The following is a 19,079-nucleotide window of genomic DNA, read 5'->3' on the forward strand; positions in this document are numbered from 1 at the left end:
GTATTTGGGGTGGCAGTGAGGCCATGTGTTACTAAAACCAGCTGAATGCCTAGCTTTGTATGCGTGCAAATCAATACTCAGGATGAGAGTTTGCACCCACACAAAGCCAGACTGCGCTTTGGGGTCTTCAGAGGGATGGATCACAAATAAAAAGACTGGAGAAAGATCAGAAATGCTGCGACTTGTGAATGCAAAGAATGCACAGTCTAAGAAAGTCTTGGAGCAGGTTAAACTTATTAGACAAAATCCTGGGACTCAGGTTCTACCTACCTACTCTGAATGTCCTCCAGTTGCTGGGACAGACCTGGTTTATTGGTGGCCTCGACTACATTTGGGGTTTTCCGAGCTTCATAGGCCAGTTCTTTAAAATCCACATCAATCCCTTCAAAGCGTTTGGAGTCCTAAAAAACAATAGAAAGTACACATTCACAGTAAAACATTAATTTTCTACTAAAAGGTCTCATCCTCTGGGTGCTGGTTTTGGGTTGAGAGAAGCTCTCTCTGCAGAGAGCTTCTGTCCAGCACAGAGAGGGACCTCTCCACCATTTCAGAAGGGCTCTTCCACCCACATGCCTGAAACAAGTCTCCAATCGGGCACTCGCCTTCTTGTCACTGTATCTCAAAGGGGCTGTGGACAAAATGATCCATGCGGAAGCCAGTGCCTAGGACCAACCATTTTCATGGGATTGAATTTCCCTTTGAATATCTCCTCACAACTCTTTCCTCTCCTGTGTCCAGATGAAACTCCAAGTGTCTCTGGCCACAGCAGCAGGACGTGCTCCCATACGGGGGAAAGGCTACCGACTCCCTGTGAGTTCACTCTTCCCCTCCTGCTACAGCGTAGGAGTCTCAGTGCCCATCCCTGAAACAGGTTTGATGACACTTGCAGAGGAGAGCCCTTCCTTGCCATGAGTAAGGCCACAGAAACCCCATGTCAGCAGCACAGGAGCACGCTGTCAGTTATGCTCTGCACCTAACAGGGACCCTGAATTTCTGGAGCTAAACAGTGAAGAATAAATAAGGCTATGTTCAAAATGTCCCTTTTCCCTTCTTCCCAAATCAGGCCTCCTGAGTGAGCCAGGACACTGAATAAGAGTGCTCCAAGCTGTCCCGGTAACTCCTCCACGTTAACCTGTGTTCAGTCCCAGCAGCAAAGCTCTGGCTGGAGGGTTGAGCTCTGCCTGCACACAAGCCACGTAGCCATCTTCAGATGTGCATCCCATGCCAGCACATCCTCCCCAGCCCTGCATGGATCCTGGGGAGGTTCAGCCTTCAGAGGCTTTGAGCTTCATCCTTTCTTTAGGGAAGGGAAGAGGCTGCTGATTCGTGCCACCTGCCAGACAGGTATTGAGATGCAGACAGCTACCCAGTAGGATGCAGATTTAAATCATGATGCGATTTCATCCATGCCATTAGAGAGCTGTTGGATACTAACAGCTTGCTGGCACATGGTACAGCCCTCAGGGCAGTGGCTATTGCACCAGTATATATTGCCCAGTAAGTGAGGTGTGCCCAGCGCCCTCCAAAGCAGAGGGAGGAACAGCCCAAGCAGACCAGAGTGAGGGGATGCAGACAGGGTGGTGTATTGTCCCGGTGTCCTGGGGCTGTGCACACCCCCTCTTGGGTGTCAGTCCCCCGGCAGTGATGTCAGTAACGCTGCACGTGGATGGGGATGGTGGTGATGCAGTCAGCTGCAGTCCACTCGTGAGTGAAGGGCAGGTTCCTCAGCACGGCGAGTAGTCAGACAGGGCCAGGAACAAGCTTGGAAGACTTTCTTAATAATTAAGGGACTCTGGAATAAGGCTGGAAGTGGGACGTGAAGAGACCCCCGAGGAGGTCACCAATGACAATTCTGTTCCATTTTCCAGAGCAGGAGTGGGAGAACAGCTGTGCTCCCCCTGCACCAGCGCTGAAGGCAGGGAAGGGGATGCTGCCAAAGCCACCTGGTCCAGCTCTGATTCGCAATGTCTAAGTAATTATCCCAGTCCCTTCCCCTCTGAGGAAAGAGGGAACATGCTTGCAGCACTGAAGGAAGCTAGCAGCCCTACGCTCAGTCTCCAGGAACTCTGCATTTGCTATGCAGCGGTGAAGGGGAGAAAATCAGCTTCTCGGCATGGCTCAAGCACAACCTACAGTATGAAAACATCCTGCGGCAGCACTGGGGGAACTACTATAGCACTGAGGGAACCCCCAAAAAACAAGGCAGCAGGAGAAAAGCCTTGCTTTGAGGAACTTGGCATGAGGGATGTGATCCTGCTCCTCTGCTGTGCTCGCGTGAGACCCCACCTGCAGTACTGCATCCAGCTCTGGGGGCCCCAGGACAGGAGAGACATCGAGCTGTTGGAGAGAGTCCAGAGGAGGGCCACGAAGCTGATCAGAGGGCTGGAGCACCTCTCCTATGAGGACAGGCTGAGAGAGTTGGGGTTGTTCAGCCTGCAGAAAAGGCGGCTCCGGGGAGATCTAATTGCAGCTTACCAGTACCTGAAGGGGCCTACAGGAAAGATGGTGAGGGACTGTTTATCGGGGAGTGTAGTGACAGGACAAGGGGTAATGGGTTTAAACTGAAGGAGGGTCGATTTAGATTAGATGTTAGAAAGAAATTCTTTACTGTTAGAGTGGTGAGGCACTGGCACAGGTTGCCCAGAGAGGTTGTGGATGCCCCATCCCTGGAAGTGTTCAAGACCAGGTTGGATGGGGCTTTGGGTAACGTGGTCTAGTGGAGGGTGTCCCTGCCAGCAGCAGGGGGGCTGGAACTAGATGATCTTTAAGGTCCCTTCCAACCCAAACCATTCTATGATTCTATGATTATAGATAACCCTATTTCATATAATGGAGACTCTTCTTCAACACTTTCCAAACAGGAAAAACAGGATTTGGGGTTTCATACCTTGGGAAGCTGTGCCCGGATATCTTCTGAGCCTATGAATATGCTCTCCAAGTGAGACCACATATGCTGCACTTCGAACCAGAGAGAAATGACAGAGTCTGCGGTGGACAGCTTCCTCTGCCATGCAGACACTTCCTCCAAGAAGAAGGCAATGTATTTGGATGTCATTAAATTCTGCAGCTGCACCTGGTTGTCTTCTAAAGTTTCAATGAGTTCCTCATCTGACTTCAGCAATGGAATGTTCGTCCGGAGGTGAGGCTCATACTGAAAGTCCATGGTGCTCCAAGTCATTTTTAGCTCCTTCAGGACCTTCTCCATACTCATTTCTCGCACTGCTTTGTCCACAATGTCACGAACCTCATCCTCAAAGTTATGCAGGTTGAGCTTCAGGAGGTCAGCCAGCGTGGTGTCCGAGTCCATCGCAAACCTCACGCCTGTCGTCTGCATCAGTTGATTCCAGTGTCTTTCTCTAATGGCGGGATTTTGAAGTTCTGCCACAGCTTTCAGGGCCGTCAGCATGTTCTTCACTTTGCTGTCCAGCCCAATGAAAGCATCCCATGCTCTCATTTCCTTATCCAAATTCCGAATGTCTCTTGCAAACTTTTTACACTCCAGATCCATGTTTTCCACATTAATTTCCACCCATTTGGTGGTCTGCCAGTCATCAAGGCTAGTGTTCACAAGGGAGATCATATCCCAGAGCTCTTTGAGAAGACACAGCTCCTTTCTGCACTGCTTCAGTTGTTTATAATCTGGCACCATGACTTCAAACAGACCAGCTGATTCATAAATCGAGGTCATGGCTGACTCCATTTGTTTAATCTCAATGTGCTTTGCATCTAGCAGTTGATAAGGCTTTTCGGTGTCAAACCTAGAAAGGAATGTTTATTCTTCATAAGTGATATTGTAACAACTTCTAAAGAAAACATAAAACAAACAGTGCCTCTAAGAGACAAAGCAGAGATGAAACGCCCATAGTACACATTGATGGTACAGCCACATGGCACTACTGATGCCACCTTAAAGTGATATTGTACACTCAACATCCAAATTCAATCTCTTCCAAACACTGGACAGTGTTACCAGGGACAAAACACCCCAGGCATAACAGATACAGCACTGTGAGGAGGTAGGAAATGTGTGCGAGGGCTCAAGCATATGTCCTCAGGACACTTGGAGATGATCCCATAACACTTTTTTTCCTCGGAGCTTCTCGGATGCTATAATTTGCCTGTACCTGAACGGTGCTTCTTTCCGAAATCGCTCTCTGAATCTGTGCTGCTCAACATCAAACGCTGCACAGCTCTTGCGCAGAACTGTCATTTCATTTGCCTGCAGAGGAGCCACATGCTGTTTCACAGCTATTGCCAGCTTCTTTATATTGTTCCATTTTTCTGGCAGCTCCTGCAAGCAAAATTTAAATGCTGGTAGGCAGTATTTGATATTCAACATAAGATACATGTGATCTGTTTATGGATAATCACAGAACAGGAAAAGCAACAGATTCCGTGTCTAAAACTGTAAGGAAGTTTTGTTATGATGCAAAGGCTAAACACGCAATTTGGGATAAAACCTACCAGTTATTCACAATTTTGAAGATTAATGAAGACTGAGACCTTATAACTGACTGCTCTGACTGTAAAACCATGTTCACTAACTTCAGAAGAAGGGTCCCAGACCAGCTCCTGGGCTCCCAGGCTGGTTCAGTACGCAGGAGAGAACAGTGATCCTAACACCAAGCGCAGGGGGACCTGGAGCCTGCTGGGAGAGGCTGAAGGCAGGAAGATGGGCTGTGGATGCAAGCTCATCAGATCATCTGGCTTCCCTGAGCTAATTAAGAAACAGCCTGAGAAATTTCCTGTCAGCTCTTAGAGCAGAAGAAGATGTTATACCAGAAGGACTTCTAGAGACCTCTCTGGGGCAAATCCCTCCAGCCTATGTATATAATATTAGTACTAAATACAACTGGTTTCCTTCTCAGGTCTGCATCCAAGCTGCAAGTGTGCAGCACTGCTGACAATCCACTCTCTGCACCTGGGATTTTCTTCAGAAAGGGATTTTATTTCTTCTCACTCGGCTTCTCGGGCCACATCCTCAGCCTCAACACTGACACCAACCAAGGGCTCTGCTGTCCTCAAGTCCCAGTGCTTTGCTCTTGGAGAATGCACTTCCCCATGTACTGTGCAAGCCTACAGGGAAGACTTCAGGTTTCTTTTCATCCCAGTTCACACAGCTAAGGAGATTAATGGAGACCCATCAACACTACAGAAAGAAGGGGAACAACCAGGAGGCAGCTGTGAGGCAGCAGAGACAGCCAGAGCAGGGCCAGTCCCTCCTGAGAGGTCTCTTTCTAGCACTTTATATTCCAGTCTCAATAGAAATCACTATCCATGACCATAGCAGTGGAGCTACTTCCTTGTCCTTCTCATACAAACCACCAGCTCCAGCCCATCCGTCTCCACGGCCATGGAGGGAGTGGTACCCAGAGGAACTTATTTCTGGTTTTCCCACTGCATACAGGAACGAATGAATCATTCAACTACGTGTTGCTGTCACTTGCCAGAAAGAACAAAACTGTTTTGTTATCTCCTGCATCTGAATGGCTGCCCCACATCCCTCATTTGTTTTATCAGAAAAATAAATCAGTTGTTTGAATGTACTTGTGCAAACAGGCACCAAACAAGCAGCTCTCAGACAGAGGAATTAGGAGAGCCGCGTTCCCCACAGCACCATGTTTTATGCTGGACTGAAGCTGTTGCAGCAGCCAGAGCATCCATGAAATGCAGGTCTCATGATTTTTAGGGAGTCTGTAGGAATCTAGGTAGCTTTAAGACCCTTAACTATTCCAGATGTGGTGACCAGACCACCCACAGATCATAGCTCCCCAAGCAGAAAACCAGGGGATTGCTAAACCCCGCTCAGCTCCCATCCAAGCCTGCAGCAGAAAACTGGAGCCTTTGCTGCACAGGTGCACAAGGCAGGAACATCTCCCCAAAAGGTCCTACACAGACCCCTCTGCCCACAGCACCCCATGGCGATAGGGCATCCATCAGCACATAGCCACATGCTTCTGCACTGTAACGCCTTGGCTGTTGCCAGTGCTTGTCTCCTGTTCCCTGAGGCTGGCTGGGCACCTCACAGTCTTTTCTAACCTCCATCTCATGGTTCCCTTTCCAGAAATGAAAGGAATTCCCAAAAGAAAACTGATTCATCAGAGCCAGATGTGGAAAGGTGCCAAAATACTTTCATAACCTGCTCCTAGTGATGTCCCCTGGGTCAAGCAGATATGGTATTACAGACCCAGTGGAGGACTGAAGTCCTATGAGAAGGCAACTCCTCTGCCAACATCATCCTTCCCATCTCCACAGTTGCCAAGAACTGTCTTATTTAAAAATAATTATAATTCAACCCAATTAACAGATGTATTTGAAAATGCATTAATTTTTTTCAAGAGTAATCGCTGGGAGTTGGAGCAGGCAATTCTATGTTTTTCATACATAACAAAAGGCTTAATCTCTGCTTTAAAAGAAAAATCTCAATATAACTCCAAAATTTAGAGCTACTAAGGCACATCCCACAATAGCAAAATACTATCCACTGAGGCCCTCTAATGACAGGGAGTGGGGTCTTAAATATTCCTGCAATGTTCTTCATCTCACACTCTCTTTGACATCTGCTACCAGGCAAACTGGTGTGTCCACCACAAGTCTTCACCCACCTCCAGTTGCTTATAGACTTCCTCCGGCAGCTGCTGCTCATACTTCTTCAGCAGTTCGATGGTTTGCTTCAGGGGCTCAAACATGGCATCGGTGACACTGTGCCTTTCTTTAACAGCCAGGAGATGACCCATAATCTCCACCAAGCCATCATAATCTCCTTTTTCAACCTTTTTGCTCAAACCTTTATCAGCAGTTTTTATGAACTTGTCAAGGTCAGCCAAGCTATATAATAGGAAGCAGGAAAGCACAAAATGAGAGCAGTCCCTAATGAAATAATTATCAGCCTTATGCCAGGCAGCTGGACTGGCATGGAGAGGGGAAAGGCCTGGCTAACCCTGTCCATCGCATGGCAACATGCTGAGGGCATCAGAACCACAATTCAAGCTCAAAGGGATCCATAGATGTGGTACAGCTTCCTGCAAGGAACACATGAATAGGTGGGGACTTCTCAGGTTGGAGAGAAGGTATCTGAGAAGGAGTGTAATGGAGAGCTGCCAGCTCAGGTGTGGTCTGGAGAGAGCGAGTTTGAAAGGACAGTTTTCATCTCGTCTCTTCCAATACCAGAATTCAAGATCCCCAAATGAACCTGGCAGCTTACAAAGCCACAACAAACAGGGATTCTTCTTCACACACCGCCTCATTTTACAGGGTAACTCCCTGCTGCAGGAGGATGCAAATCATAAAAATTCACAGCAGTTCAGAAAAGCAACCGAACATTTGTTGGAGAAAAAAAATCCTGCCAGGTCTTTAAATACAAAGGCATGACCCCTGTCTCTCAAAGTCCTTGAGCTACAGATCGCTAGAGACAAGGAGACTATTTGGGGGAAGTTTCTCTACCTGCTTACCCTGCTCTTAATCTTGCCAGCTACTGGGCACCATCGGCAGAGGCATGACGGGCTCGTGGATCTCTGGTCCTTTCCAGCACAGCCATTCTCCTCTTCTCGAAACACTTAATTTTTAAATGCCCACTTAAATTCTGTGCATGCTGCTAGGCCAAAATGTATCCTTAAATACTTCACCTAATAAAGACTAAACTGCTGAATCAGGGACTCTTAATAAGAACTCCTAAATGCCCATTCTAAGCTACACAGAAACCTCCTTGCACAGAAATTATCTAACCAAATTATGGCGCTGAAAAGAACACAAGGGATCACAGCATCCGCCCCTGGCAGCAGCCTTCACTACTACATATGTCTGTAAACACTTCTGTGCAAGCATGCACTGTGACATCCTTCAGCTGCAAATAAATCACCTGACGCATCGTCCTGCACAGACCTGGCGACTGAGCAGCTATTCAGAGCAGGGAACACATGCTAATTCAAAACTTATATCCCAAACTCCTTGTTTTTGTAACCTTGAAACCACCTCCCCATGGCTGTTCATGCCAGGCAACCCAAATTTTTTTTTTTTTTTTCCACACAGAGTGAACTTAAAAGAGCAATGCATTTAGAAATAGAGCAAGTATCTCATGGCATTAATGCAGCTTTACTGATGGCTCATATCAAATTCAACAAAGTAAGCACCAAGCCCTGGCAGAGATTAGATTAGTTGGATCAGGGTGAATAGACAAACAGACGCCCTATCTAACACCACACAGCAGGTCCCAGGAACACTGGCTTGTGGGATGTCAACGGTACCAAGTCCATAAAACTGCTTCCACTTTACACACTCAGCCATACCAGTTCCCAGCAGAGATCCAGGATGGAAGATATAGGGGACATGATGGAGCTGCCATGCAGTACGGGCTCCCTTCTCTTGCTCCTCCATTAGCCTGTTGGTTATCAGTGTGAAACGGTAAAGCCCAGCCAAGACAAGAGAAACCCCCTTTGGTCAGCACAGGTCCTGGGGAGAGGAGGCAGGAACAGTTCTTACCTGTGCGTGACATGGTCCATGAGATGCTGCTTGAACACCAAGCTCCACCTTTTAATCACATTCAGCAAGGACGCCTTGAAAGGCCGAGCATCGACTTTCATCCAGCTCTGGAAGATGCTGATGGGTTCGATGCGATTCACCTCCTCGTAGATCTTCTCATAGGAATCAATCTGCTCTTTGAACTGCTGCAGCGTGGGAGGCGTCTCGGGGACCCCATCCTCCGCATGTGCCTCAATTTCTGCAGCGGTGAGGATGTGCCCGTAGAGGAGGAACTGGCGGCAGAACTCCTTTCTGTCGTCCCCATAGAGGTAGGAGTAGTGGTCAAAGGCACTGCGGTAATCACAGCAGGCCGCCATCACGGCCTGCACACGTTCCATCAGGTCATGGCGCATGTCAGCCAGATCAGCCATGTCCTCCATGTCAGCCTAGGAGAGGAGAGAGGAGAGCGGAGAGCGCAGTGATGTGGGACCGCTGTGGTACCTCCTCACTGCCACACAGCACAAGGGACCTCCACAGCCACGGACCTGGTAGTGCGGGAAGCCGCTGTGCTCAGCCAGCCTGGGCACCAGCGATGAGATCCGGTAGACATCATTGAGAAGACTTTCCACCATGTCATAGAAGCCATCATTTGTGCCGGGTTCCAAGGAGGGACGAAATATCAAATCTGGGATCACCAAATCCAGCTGCACCTCAAACAGGGGGGCGAGCCCTGCCTTGGGATCTGGTAGGGAAGAAAGGAGATGCCAGGATCTTTTCCAAGGGGAGAAAAGTGATCTTGAGCCACCACTCACATCCCACCACAAAATGCACACATGCTCCAGAGGGACACCAGGCAGGTGTGATCACAGACACACACTTGTGGGGTCCAGTGACATTATGTCTGCACCAACACAGGGGAGATGCTGGCAAGCTAGCTGATGTGCTGGTACCCACAGGAGATACTGTAGAACACATGAGACACAAGTGATTTAAGGGCCGGAAAAAATGCTGTGGAGGAAAGCCTTAAAGAGACCAGAGTCTTTAGCTAATCAGAAAGGAGTCTGAGAGCTGAACAATTACAGTGCATAAGTACTTGCAGACAAGAAAAATAACAGGAACCAAGAGGCTCTTTAATTTCGTGGAGAAAGGCAAGAAAAAAACCCAGTAATTGGAAACTGAAGCCAAATGCAAATGTGAAATTATGTGCATGTTGTTAACAAGATGGTCAGGAACCGGATGCAATTCTCCTACTCGATGTGCTTCCACGTCCTGGAGAGAAGCGTTCCTGGAGACGTGCTTTAGGTGGACACAAGCTGCTCTCAGCAGAGTGAGTGAAGCTCCACAGCGGCCTTAGGCAGGAGGTCTGATTTAGTGACTCGTGATCCCATCTCATCTCTTCACTGGACTAATGTTCAGGGACTGAGGTTTTTGTTTCTTGCCTTTCACCAGCAGAACCAGCTCTTGAGACTCTCCACAGATGAAAGATGGTGTCACTCCGATACTTTGTGCATGCAAGGGAGGGAGATGGCAGATGCCCAAACACAGACTTGGGATGACAACTCAATTTTGCCTGTCCATTAATCCCAGAAAATGGTGCATAGTCTTCTCCATCCCTTCCCCATGAGCAACGCTTTGCTCCAGTGACTGAGGGATGGAGTCACCCACCCTGTCTGGAGGGTCCCCCAGCACCTGCTGAAGGCAGTGCAAGAGGCACAGCAGAAAGCCAGGAAGAAGAGAGCAATTCTTAGGCATGAAGGAGAGCACAGAACAGAAACCTCCCTTTGGTGAGACTGAAGCAGCCATCACAACCAGGAGATGAACCAGCAGTCACCTGTGTTTTCCAGGAGGTACTTGAGTGAGCACTCGATGGCAGTGAAGAATCCATCCAGGACTATCTCATCCACGTAATCCACATAGGCCTTCCAGATATCAGATGCTGGGTCTGCAAGTAAGATGCTCTGGTTTTCCTGGAAGAAAAAGAAGATGCCTTCAAATACAGCAGGGCTGAGCCTGTCCTGCAAGACAGCTGCCCACAGCTAAAGGCAGATGCCAGCTAGGACATGGGTACCAGCCTTGTGGAGGGATGGGAAACAAGACAGACAGAAGTTGCTGCTGGTCACATCCTTCTGTAAAGGGCTGCTTTGTCATCTGAAACAGCTCAGTATAACTGCAGGGTAAAAATGGAGTGCACTCTATTGCAGAAGTGGCTTAGCAGCTCTGTGACATGTTCTCTTCCCTCTTCTCCAAGGTCACAGGGCCTGAGGTTGCTTTGCATGCCTGGGGCAGGGAGCACTCGGGTCTCAAAGGCTCATCCCAATGCATGAAGACCCAGCCCTGGTGGTCTCTATAACATTACCTTGAGTGGATGAAGCCTTCAAGGTGAACTGCTTACACCTCTGCCCTACAAATGGTCATCTCAAGACCAGAGAATCTTTAAATTCAAGAAAGAGTTTTTAAATAAACCACATAAAACCACATGAAGATTAGGATCAGAAGACAAAGGGTTTGCTAACAACCTCCCTCCTCAGCTTACTGTGTTCCCCCAGTCAGGAAACTCAGGGGTCTCTGGGTCACAGCAGGGACCCATCCTTCTTGGGTTTCCTCTTCCCATTGCCGAAGGCCAGGCTGTGTACATGTTCCCTGCACCTCCCACGCTCCATTGTGATCTGTTCCCTGCCTCGCCATGCCCTCTGAGTGCTCCTTCTCCTAAGCCTGCCAGGGGCTCTCAACAGACGTCTCAGAAAGGATAAGGGCCAGCTTGCAGTGAGCAGACATCAACACATACTGCCCGTTGCCAGGGGGTCGATGCTGGCAGCATTTCACGCATGGTGGCACAGGAGAGGGTGCCGTTCCCAGCGCCGACATGGCAGCTTGGCACACGTGAGATAGAGTGGCATTGCCAGTGGGGCTTGAGCCACCCCAAAGCTGCTGCTCCCCAACTTGACCCATCGTAGCTGGGTACTTAAACTCTCAACAGCCCAAGCCAGGGCTCTGGCCCCTTGCGGACTTAGCCTGGCCACGATTTGCTGACACGAGAGGAAGGGGAACTGCACAGGAACAAACTGATGGAATGCCCGGCTGAAAGCACCACCCTGTCTTCACCATTCGCTGTCCCTGTATTTGATAATGTCCCATTGTTACTGGTGTTTTACTCAGCCTTTGCTGCGGAGGCCTCGTCCTCATGAAAGAAAGGCAAGGGGAGCAGGACTGGCCATCATCTACCATGCGCTGTCCTGCCTTTGCCTTTGGCACATGTGCCCAAGCCCTCCCTGTGCTGCTCTCAGCAGCCTCAAGACTCACCTGCCTCCAGGAAGACTTGAACAACCAGGGGAAGCCCAGCAGAGCAGTTCTTGGCCCCTCTGCTGCTGCTCCTCTGGGCTTGGTCAGCACAGCAGAACAGTGGCATGGGGACACCCTATTTTGGGCCATGGTGCCTTTCCCTCTCCAGGACCTTCATGCTGCTTTGCACTTGGTCCTGCTCCTGTGAGCAGCCTTGGCAGTGCCACCACACCAGTGGTGCCAGCCCTCCTGCCATCACCACAACCCCATATTCTCCTGGGCCAGTGTAGGAAGTGCTCTGGTCTTCTGGGTGGTACCTGGAGGTGGCTGAGCCTGTTACAGCTGTGGCAGCAGAACAACACGGGCACGGTAAAATCCTCACCATGGGTTCAGTGTGCAGGGAAGGGGGTGAGAGGTCCAGAGCTGACTGCAGGCAGCAAGGCAAGGTGAGCAACAAGAGCTCAGTCCCAGAGAGGGTCAGCTGGTTCTCTCCAGAGTCCAAGGCCAGATGGTGACCTTCAGGAGAGGGCTGGATCTAATATCCATCTCCCTTGAGGCTAAGGTGCTGTCCCTGACATGCATAGCACCTCATTCTGAGCAGGTGAGGACCAGAGATTTGGGCTTTCTCCTGGTCTGCAAAGAGGACCCTCAGCTCTGGCAAAGCTGCTGGAAAGCACTGAGGTTTCAGACAGCAGCTTTCCTCCCGTCACTCAGTTTCTCCCTGGACGGTCGGCATCACCTCCTGCTCCTGAAGGGGACAGCAAGCCTGAAACAGAAAGGTCAGCTACAGCCAGCTGCCTCTCTGTTTTCAGGTAAATATTTTGGAGGGGGATCTTCCCTCTGAGCAGGACCCCAAAGCCTGATGCACGACTCCCCTCTAGTGGTTCCACAAAGCCAGGAACAGGGGCCAGACTCCCTCGCTGGGCTGCAGCTGCTCCCATTCCTGCCCCGAACTGGGTGTCCAGCGCTGCCCAGCCAGCCACCGCACACCACACGGCTGTACCAGCTCACTCATCGAAGCTATCATTAATTAACGCTCGATAAGATTTTCAAATGAGTTAAGGGAGTTAATTTTAAGGTGAAACAGCTCCAGACATTTTCACCAGAGCGCAGAGTCACAGAGAGCCTATGAAGAGCCAACAAATCCCTGGGGAAGGTCCCCCCTCACCTTCAGCAGTGAATGAATCCTCAGCCCTGACTCTCTGACAAGGCTGTAACGCCTTTCCAGATGGTCCTGACAGTCCTCTAGGCTTAGCAGCGATTCCCTTTTACCATCTTTCCTCTCAAATATGGGTGACACCCATGATCCCACGATGCTCTGGATTTCCTCAACATTGTCTTTAGCTTTCTGTATCCTCCACTCAAGGTCATGGACACCATCCATCGTCATGGAGATTTCATCCCAGGCACCTAGTAAAAAATGAGATGTTTGACTACTTCTTAGATGCTAGGCTAAGCTCTTGCACACCCTTAATACCAGCCTCTGACTTTTTCCCCGTGGTCTTGTGTATTTCTCACCCATCATTAACACAAGACACCTCGACCAACAGAGCCACTTCTAGCTCCCTCCTACCCCAACAAGCCCTGGTACGGACAGCCGCAGCCTCTGCTTTCTGCCAGGAGTACCAGCACCATGGGGGTGTCTGACAGTTCCCGCTTCCCTCTACCCAGGTTTGACTTCCCACTTTCTGCTACTGAAGAGAGCAGCATGGGGAGGATGAGAACAGGTTGAGTGTCCCTGCCACCATCACCAGCACAGGGGACCTCGCACCCATAACTCTGACACATGGCTGTGTCACCAGCCCCAAGCACCAGTGAGGGCTGTGTTTAGATGCAGGGAACTGAGGTTTCATCCGCAAGAAAATCCCTTCGTTGTTATTGTGTAATGGTGAAACAGTTTTTCAGCATGAGGACTTCTGCTTTGCATGTTCCCAAAGGAGGACGCTTGCTCCTGTTCATACCACAAGCCTGATGACAGACATATATATTCCACCTGTGAGCAGTTTGCTTTCACCAAGAGGAAAAAAATTGTCATCCTCCACTCTGCTCTGCAGTTAAAACTGATCAAGCAAGAACACTGGTTAAACCATCCCAAAGTCACAGTGCACAAGACCCACCCCTAGCTGCAGTACTTCATCCTTCTGGAACAGGTAAGGAGGTGGCCCTGCCTTTCAGTGGGACAAGTCCATCCCAGTGCCAGATGGCTGGGCCAGGGGTTCCCACTACCTGCAAAACTGGGTGAGAAAGCAGTGCCTCGGGGACACAGGCATGCAGCCGCACCACGGGACGCTTGGACTGGCACGAGGCAGGCCAGCACATGCAGCGAGCAGAGGCTTCAATGCCAGCCTTGCCAGCTCTTGCAAACCCAAACCTTGCCATCTCCTTGGCAGCACTGCCTACAGTGCAGCCTCTCCTCCCTAAAAGCCCAGGCTGAACCCAAAGGGAGCAGGATCCTGTCCGTGACCCCAGCAGAACACGGGAATGTGAAAAAGAGCAGGCAAGCTGAGGGCTGCCCTTCATCTCCCCAGTGCTGGCTCTGCTGGGAACTGCAGCTGGGGACGAGGTGACAGAGGTTGGGCATATGGGGGAATCTGATGAGACTCAGGTGTATGTGCTCTTTCCTCCTAACACAGAGCTAGCTCACCCTCCATCTTCCAGTTCAGTGTTTCTTCTGCCTCTTTCAGTTTCAAGTCAATATCCCGCAGCTGCCCCTGTATGAGAGGGTATTCGACCTCCAGGACTGTCTTCAGGATCTTGTTGTATCTGTTCACCATCAGCTCCAGGTTGGCCACCATCTGCCGGTATGATTCCTTGGAGGAATAGATCTCTGCTGCTGTCAGTGGGATGGCTCCCATCTGGCTGCCGGACAGGTAGCTCACCTCCCTCAGCACTGAAACCAGCTGGAGAAACAAGGCAGAGAGCTCAACATGGGACAATCCTCCCCATTTTACCTGGCAGCTACTCTCCAATCAATTCCAAGTGTCTTAGGGGTTTCCTGCTGGTTTATTCACAAAGCAGCATGCTCTGCAAAGGGCCTGGACACCTCCTAGTCCATACCATCTGTCTCCCGTTGATCTTTGCCTCTGGTTTTCTTCCCAACCAAAGACAGACAGCTCTGTTAACTACCCAGCCAGCAAACTCTATGCAGCCTCTAAAAGGTCTGGTCCCCTCAGCTATCCTCATCAATAGAGTCTTTCAGCAATACTGTGCCTGTAAGCGGAGCTTAGCAGTTATCTAAGGGAAGATAAGATGGCTCCAGTTCTGTTGGTTTCCTGGGCTGACTGGCATTAAAAAAAAAGAAACAAAAAAACCCCAAAACACAAAACTCCCAAAATAACCACTATGGCCCCAAAACCAGTGACTCAAATCCTCCTGTGGCCACCTTCCACCACAGACTTCTGGAGACTTCTCCCAGCCCAACCAAAAGCACTCAGTGCCAGTGCATGTTTAAGCTGCAATGGGACTGAAGAGGAATATTAAATTATAAACCCAAGTAAAAATGAGTCCTGCAACAAAGGGAGCAGAGAGGTCTTCCAGTGTGATATATCACTTCTAAGACTAAAATTCTTTGCTCAGTTTAGTGGATAGTGAGAGGTAAAGTGCTCCTGGAACTACACATGTTGGCACCCTAACCCAAACCCTAGAAATTCAATACATTATATGGGCAACGGCAGGGGTGAGGACCACTCCTGGCTGTGGCTGGGCTTGGGGTCCAGCTCCCTAAAAATCACTTTCCCTTTGGTTGGCAGATTGTATCATCCCTCCCTGTGAAGACCTGGGGAAGTAATCGCTCCTGGTCCTATCCTGTTCATGCCCTCGGATCCCAGTTCCCTACCCTTGTTTTTGATAGGAAAACTGGAAAGCTGCAGGTATGAACAGAGGCAGGTGAAGCCACAAGCGCAGGGACTGTGTGGCCAGGAGCCTTTGTCACTGGGTGACAGGCAGGGGTGTTACAGAAACCTCTCTGTCACTGCCTGACGTTAGCCAAAACCCAACAAGGAGCAGAACTGGCCAAGGCACCTGGGAAGCAGACTTCCTTAGAAGGGATGGCAAAGGGGAGGAACATGCAATGCAAGTCAGGAAGATAAGTAACACACTCACAGTATCTGCAATAGTAAAGTGACAATGACCATGATGACAAGAAGAAGGAGGAAAGAAGGGGTGAAGAAGGGTGCGGGGGGACACTCTAGAAAGGTGGACGAAGGAGGATGGGGTGGGAGGAAAGGGAAAACCAGGTGACTGAGGGAGCAAGAGGTAGAGCAAGATAGAACCAAGCTCCCTTCCCTTCTTTGCACTGGAAAGCCTGGGACATCCCCTCCATGGGGTCAAGGGTGTCTTCCCCTGTTTCCCTCTCCTCCATGGAAGGTGAGCTCTGGAAGACTCTTCCATGATGAAGGGTTGCAAATACATCCTCCTTCTAGGCAAAATAAGGTGCTCCCATCTATTCTGGAGGGTGTGAAAGGGCTGCTAAGCAGGCACGTGAGGCCATCAGGCAGTCCTCAGTATGGACAGCTGAGAAGAGCAGCACAGAAGCACTCAAAGACTGGCATAAGAGCTGAGAAGAGGCACGCTCACTACACCACAGGCTCCAAATCCTGGCACCAAGGTGAAAGGCGGAAAACATCCCCTGGGGCCATTTGGCTCCCAACTTGGCAAGGAGCTTCCAAGGATATGGACAGATACTTTTACTGAGGGTCAAGCTTGAATGAGCTCTAAAATCTAAACACTTTCTTTTAACAGCAGCATGCCCCACGGAAAAGGGAAGTTTTTGATGCCAACATTTCCCAAGCCCCTGAGATTCAGCATCTCCCCAGCAAATGGCACTTTTACAGTTGACAGACTCTGGCTCCCATCAGGAGCTTTCAATCCATCTATGCACACTGCTGACTTGGACCCCTGCTTCTGCTTTGGGTGAGATGGATGGTCAAATCCTCGCTATGCTGGAGACAGGCTTGGGGGAGCTCTGGGGGACAGAGAAAAGATCTTAAATCTATTGTAAGCCTCATGCACCACAGTAAAGGAAATCCAACAGCCACAACATTGGAGTAGGAAACCAAACCCTTCCTGGGCTTTTCATACACTTTCTGGAAGCTCAGAATTCAGGTAAACATAACACGAACCCACCTCTGTAGATGATGCCCCATCACTCTCCACATCAGTATCAAATCTGGTCTGGAGATGCTGACACCAGTTAAACATCTAGCTACTCAGGGACTTTCTGCCACTGGCAGAATTTGCTCTGCTTAAACTGCAATCCTGGTATTTTACCAGGAGATAGAGCCCACAATAAGGATGTGGGCTCATGTTACCCACTACAGAAGGGGCTCCACAGACCTCAGCAGAACAGATCTAGTACCAATCCCACCAGACCTTCGGGCACAGTGAGGCACAGCTTGGAGACCTGTCTGCAGGCTGGCAGGAAAGCTAACTGGCAGCAGTTTTTACCTGGCGATCAAAATTGACTGTGATCAGTTTGGTTTCTGGATCTCGCCGGATGAGCGGTTGAGTAAGGTTGTACTGTGATTTTTCAGAGACTGTCTGCGACCAGTTTACATAGAGCTTTTCCTGATACCTGCCAGAAAATAAACAAACATCCACCGTGTAGCTACCAAGCCAGCAGAACAAGGCATACAACCAAATGAACCACTCCCGAGGACCAAAGAACATGAAGGAATACTAAAAACCCATCCATGCAATCTCCATGAACAACATGGCTTCAAAGACAAACACCCAAAAACCAGTGAAAGCATCAAGTCAGGAGGACAAAGATCTCTCAAGTACCATTTTTAGCAGAGGATTCAGATTTGGAGAGAGACTTTCAAAAGCATTTAGCCTATAGTAATAGATAAGTGGCTACTGGGCATTTCCAAAGTGTGTAATCAGGACGGGTGCCTAAACCCATACAAATGCCGGGGATGGATGCAGTGGCCCTCACTTCTCTCAGAGTCACCGCAGAGACACCGTCAGCCCCAGGGAAATTCAGATCCGAGAGCTCAGTGACACCCCTGGGGATGGAACACAGAGGGCTGAATCGGGGTCCGGGTATCTCACGTGTTGTGGACAGTCCCAACCACCTGAGCAACAAAGTCTGTTCTGAATCATGTTGTCATCTGAGCACTTTGGGAAATGTCACCCGGAAAACTTCTCTGTTGAAGTGACCTGGGATCCTCTGTTGGTCTGCTCTCTTCTGAATGGCTGTGCCATAATTATTCAGCCTTTTTTTTGGTAATTGGGAACAGGGGTCCCTCCAAGTGCCCTCAGTACCCAGCAGCCACATGTCTCAGCCTCCTCCACGGCTTTTGGAGAGCAGGCCCCACAGAGTCATCTCCTTCCTGGGGAGGTGGCTCTTCCGAAGGGAAAACCCAGAACGAACAGTTCAGATTTCATCAAATGTTAAGATATTAAGTCAGGGGCAGTGAATGGGGAATATACACATTACGGCCACTAAATACAGCCTGTGAATGGGCACAAGTGGATTGAGACTTCTAGTCAGCCCAGGTTTTCCACCACAGCAGCTTCTACATCCAGCAGAAGCTTGTTTCAACATTTCTGCTAGGCTGCATGGCTCCCATTCGTCCCATGCAAGCTCCCATTTCAAGATGTCACAGAAAGGCTGTGGTATATAGCAACAGGATTCTTCCTCCTCTCTCATCAGGAAGCTCCCTCTGACTTAGAAAGGGACGTTCCCAAGCCCTGGGCTGGCAAACGTGCTGGAAGGTAGCTTAGAGAACGTTTTTTCATGCAGTTACAGCCTTGCCTGAGCCACCACGTACCTGTCGAGCAGCTGGATCATATCTTCATACTTCTCTACCACCCTTCTTCCTTCAGCAGAGTCCAGGCAGCTGGCAGCAGAACAAACAAGCTCAGCATTACGTTCGGCTCTGTGAGGCTGCAGTCTGTATTTACCCCTTTCCAAGATCACCCGCCAGTTTGCAGGCACCCTCTAACTGACTGGGGAACTTGGATTTCACCCCCGCCACATCCCTGAAAATCATTTCCCTGCACAAAGGGAAACCCCAAACCCCAACACGCTCTTTCCCAGGTGTTTGCACGGCAACCCGCAAAACGGGACACACATGCTGGGGGAAGAAGGGCTCAGTGCTCCTGGAGGACGTTTCACACTCCGTATCTGCACAGCGCATGGCAACCTCCACTTACCGGCCAGCCCTTCCTAAGACAGAAGAGGCTCAGAACGAAGCAGCACGTGGCTCCTGCTAGATGCAGCTCTTTGCGGTGCCAAATTTGTGCCCTTCAAACCACAGGGGTAGGAAAGAGCAAAGGCATCCCAGAGCACGGGAGGCAGGGCCCTGGCTGTGCCGCTCGAGCTGTACCACCGCCTCCGA

At 49.9% G+C, this 19,079-nt stretch overlaps 1 protein-coding gene across 5 annotated transcripts in view; it reads right to left on the reverse strand.

Moving 5' to 3' along the window:
• Positions 1–19,079, reverse strand: part of DNAH9 (dynein axonemal heavy chain 9) — a 207,313-nt gene that overhangs the window by 171,227 nt on the left and 17,007 nt on the right. For all 5 annotated transcript variants that reach the window (XM_054846795.1, XM_054846794.1, XM_054846797.1 and 2 more), the window contains 11 exons: positions 18,510–18,578; positions 17,182–17,308; positions 14,381–14,636; positions 12,905–13,146; positions 10,289–10,424; positions 9,003–9,199; positions 8,479–8,903; positions 6,606–6,828; positions 4,125–4,291; positions 2,888–3,758; positions 271–401 (listed from right to left, as the gene is read on the reverse strand). In XM_054846795.1, the coding sequence (XP_054702770.1) occupies positions 271–401; positions 2,888–3,758; positions 4,125–4,291; positions 6,606–6,828; positions 8,479–8,903; positions 9,003–9,199; positions 10,289–10,424; positions 12,905–13,146; positions 14,381–14,636; positions 17,182–17,308; positions 18,510–18,578 (2,844 nt within the window). The remainder of the gene's footprint in view (positions 1–270; positions 402–2,887; positions 3,759–4,124; positions 4,292–6,605; positions 6,829–8,478; positions 8,904–9,002; positions 9,200–10,288; positions 10,425–12,904; positions 13,147–14,380; positions 14,637–17,181; positions 17,309–18,509; positions 18,579–19,079) is intronic.

The sequence above is a fragment of the Grus americana genome, chromosome 18 (assembly GCF_028858705.1).
Source record: "Grus americana isolate bGruAme1 chromosome 18, bGruAme1.mat, whole genome shotgun sequence".
Taxonomy (NCBI): Eukaryota; Metazoa; Chordata; class Aves; order Gruiformes; family Gruidae; genus Grus; species Grus americana.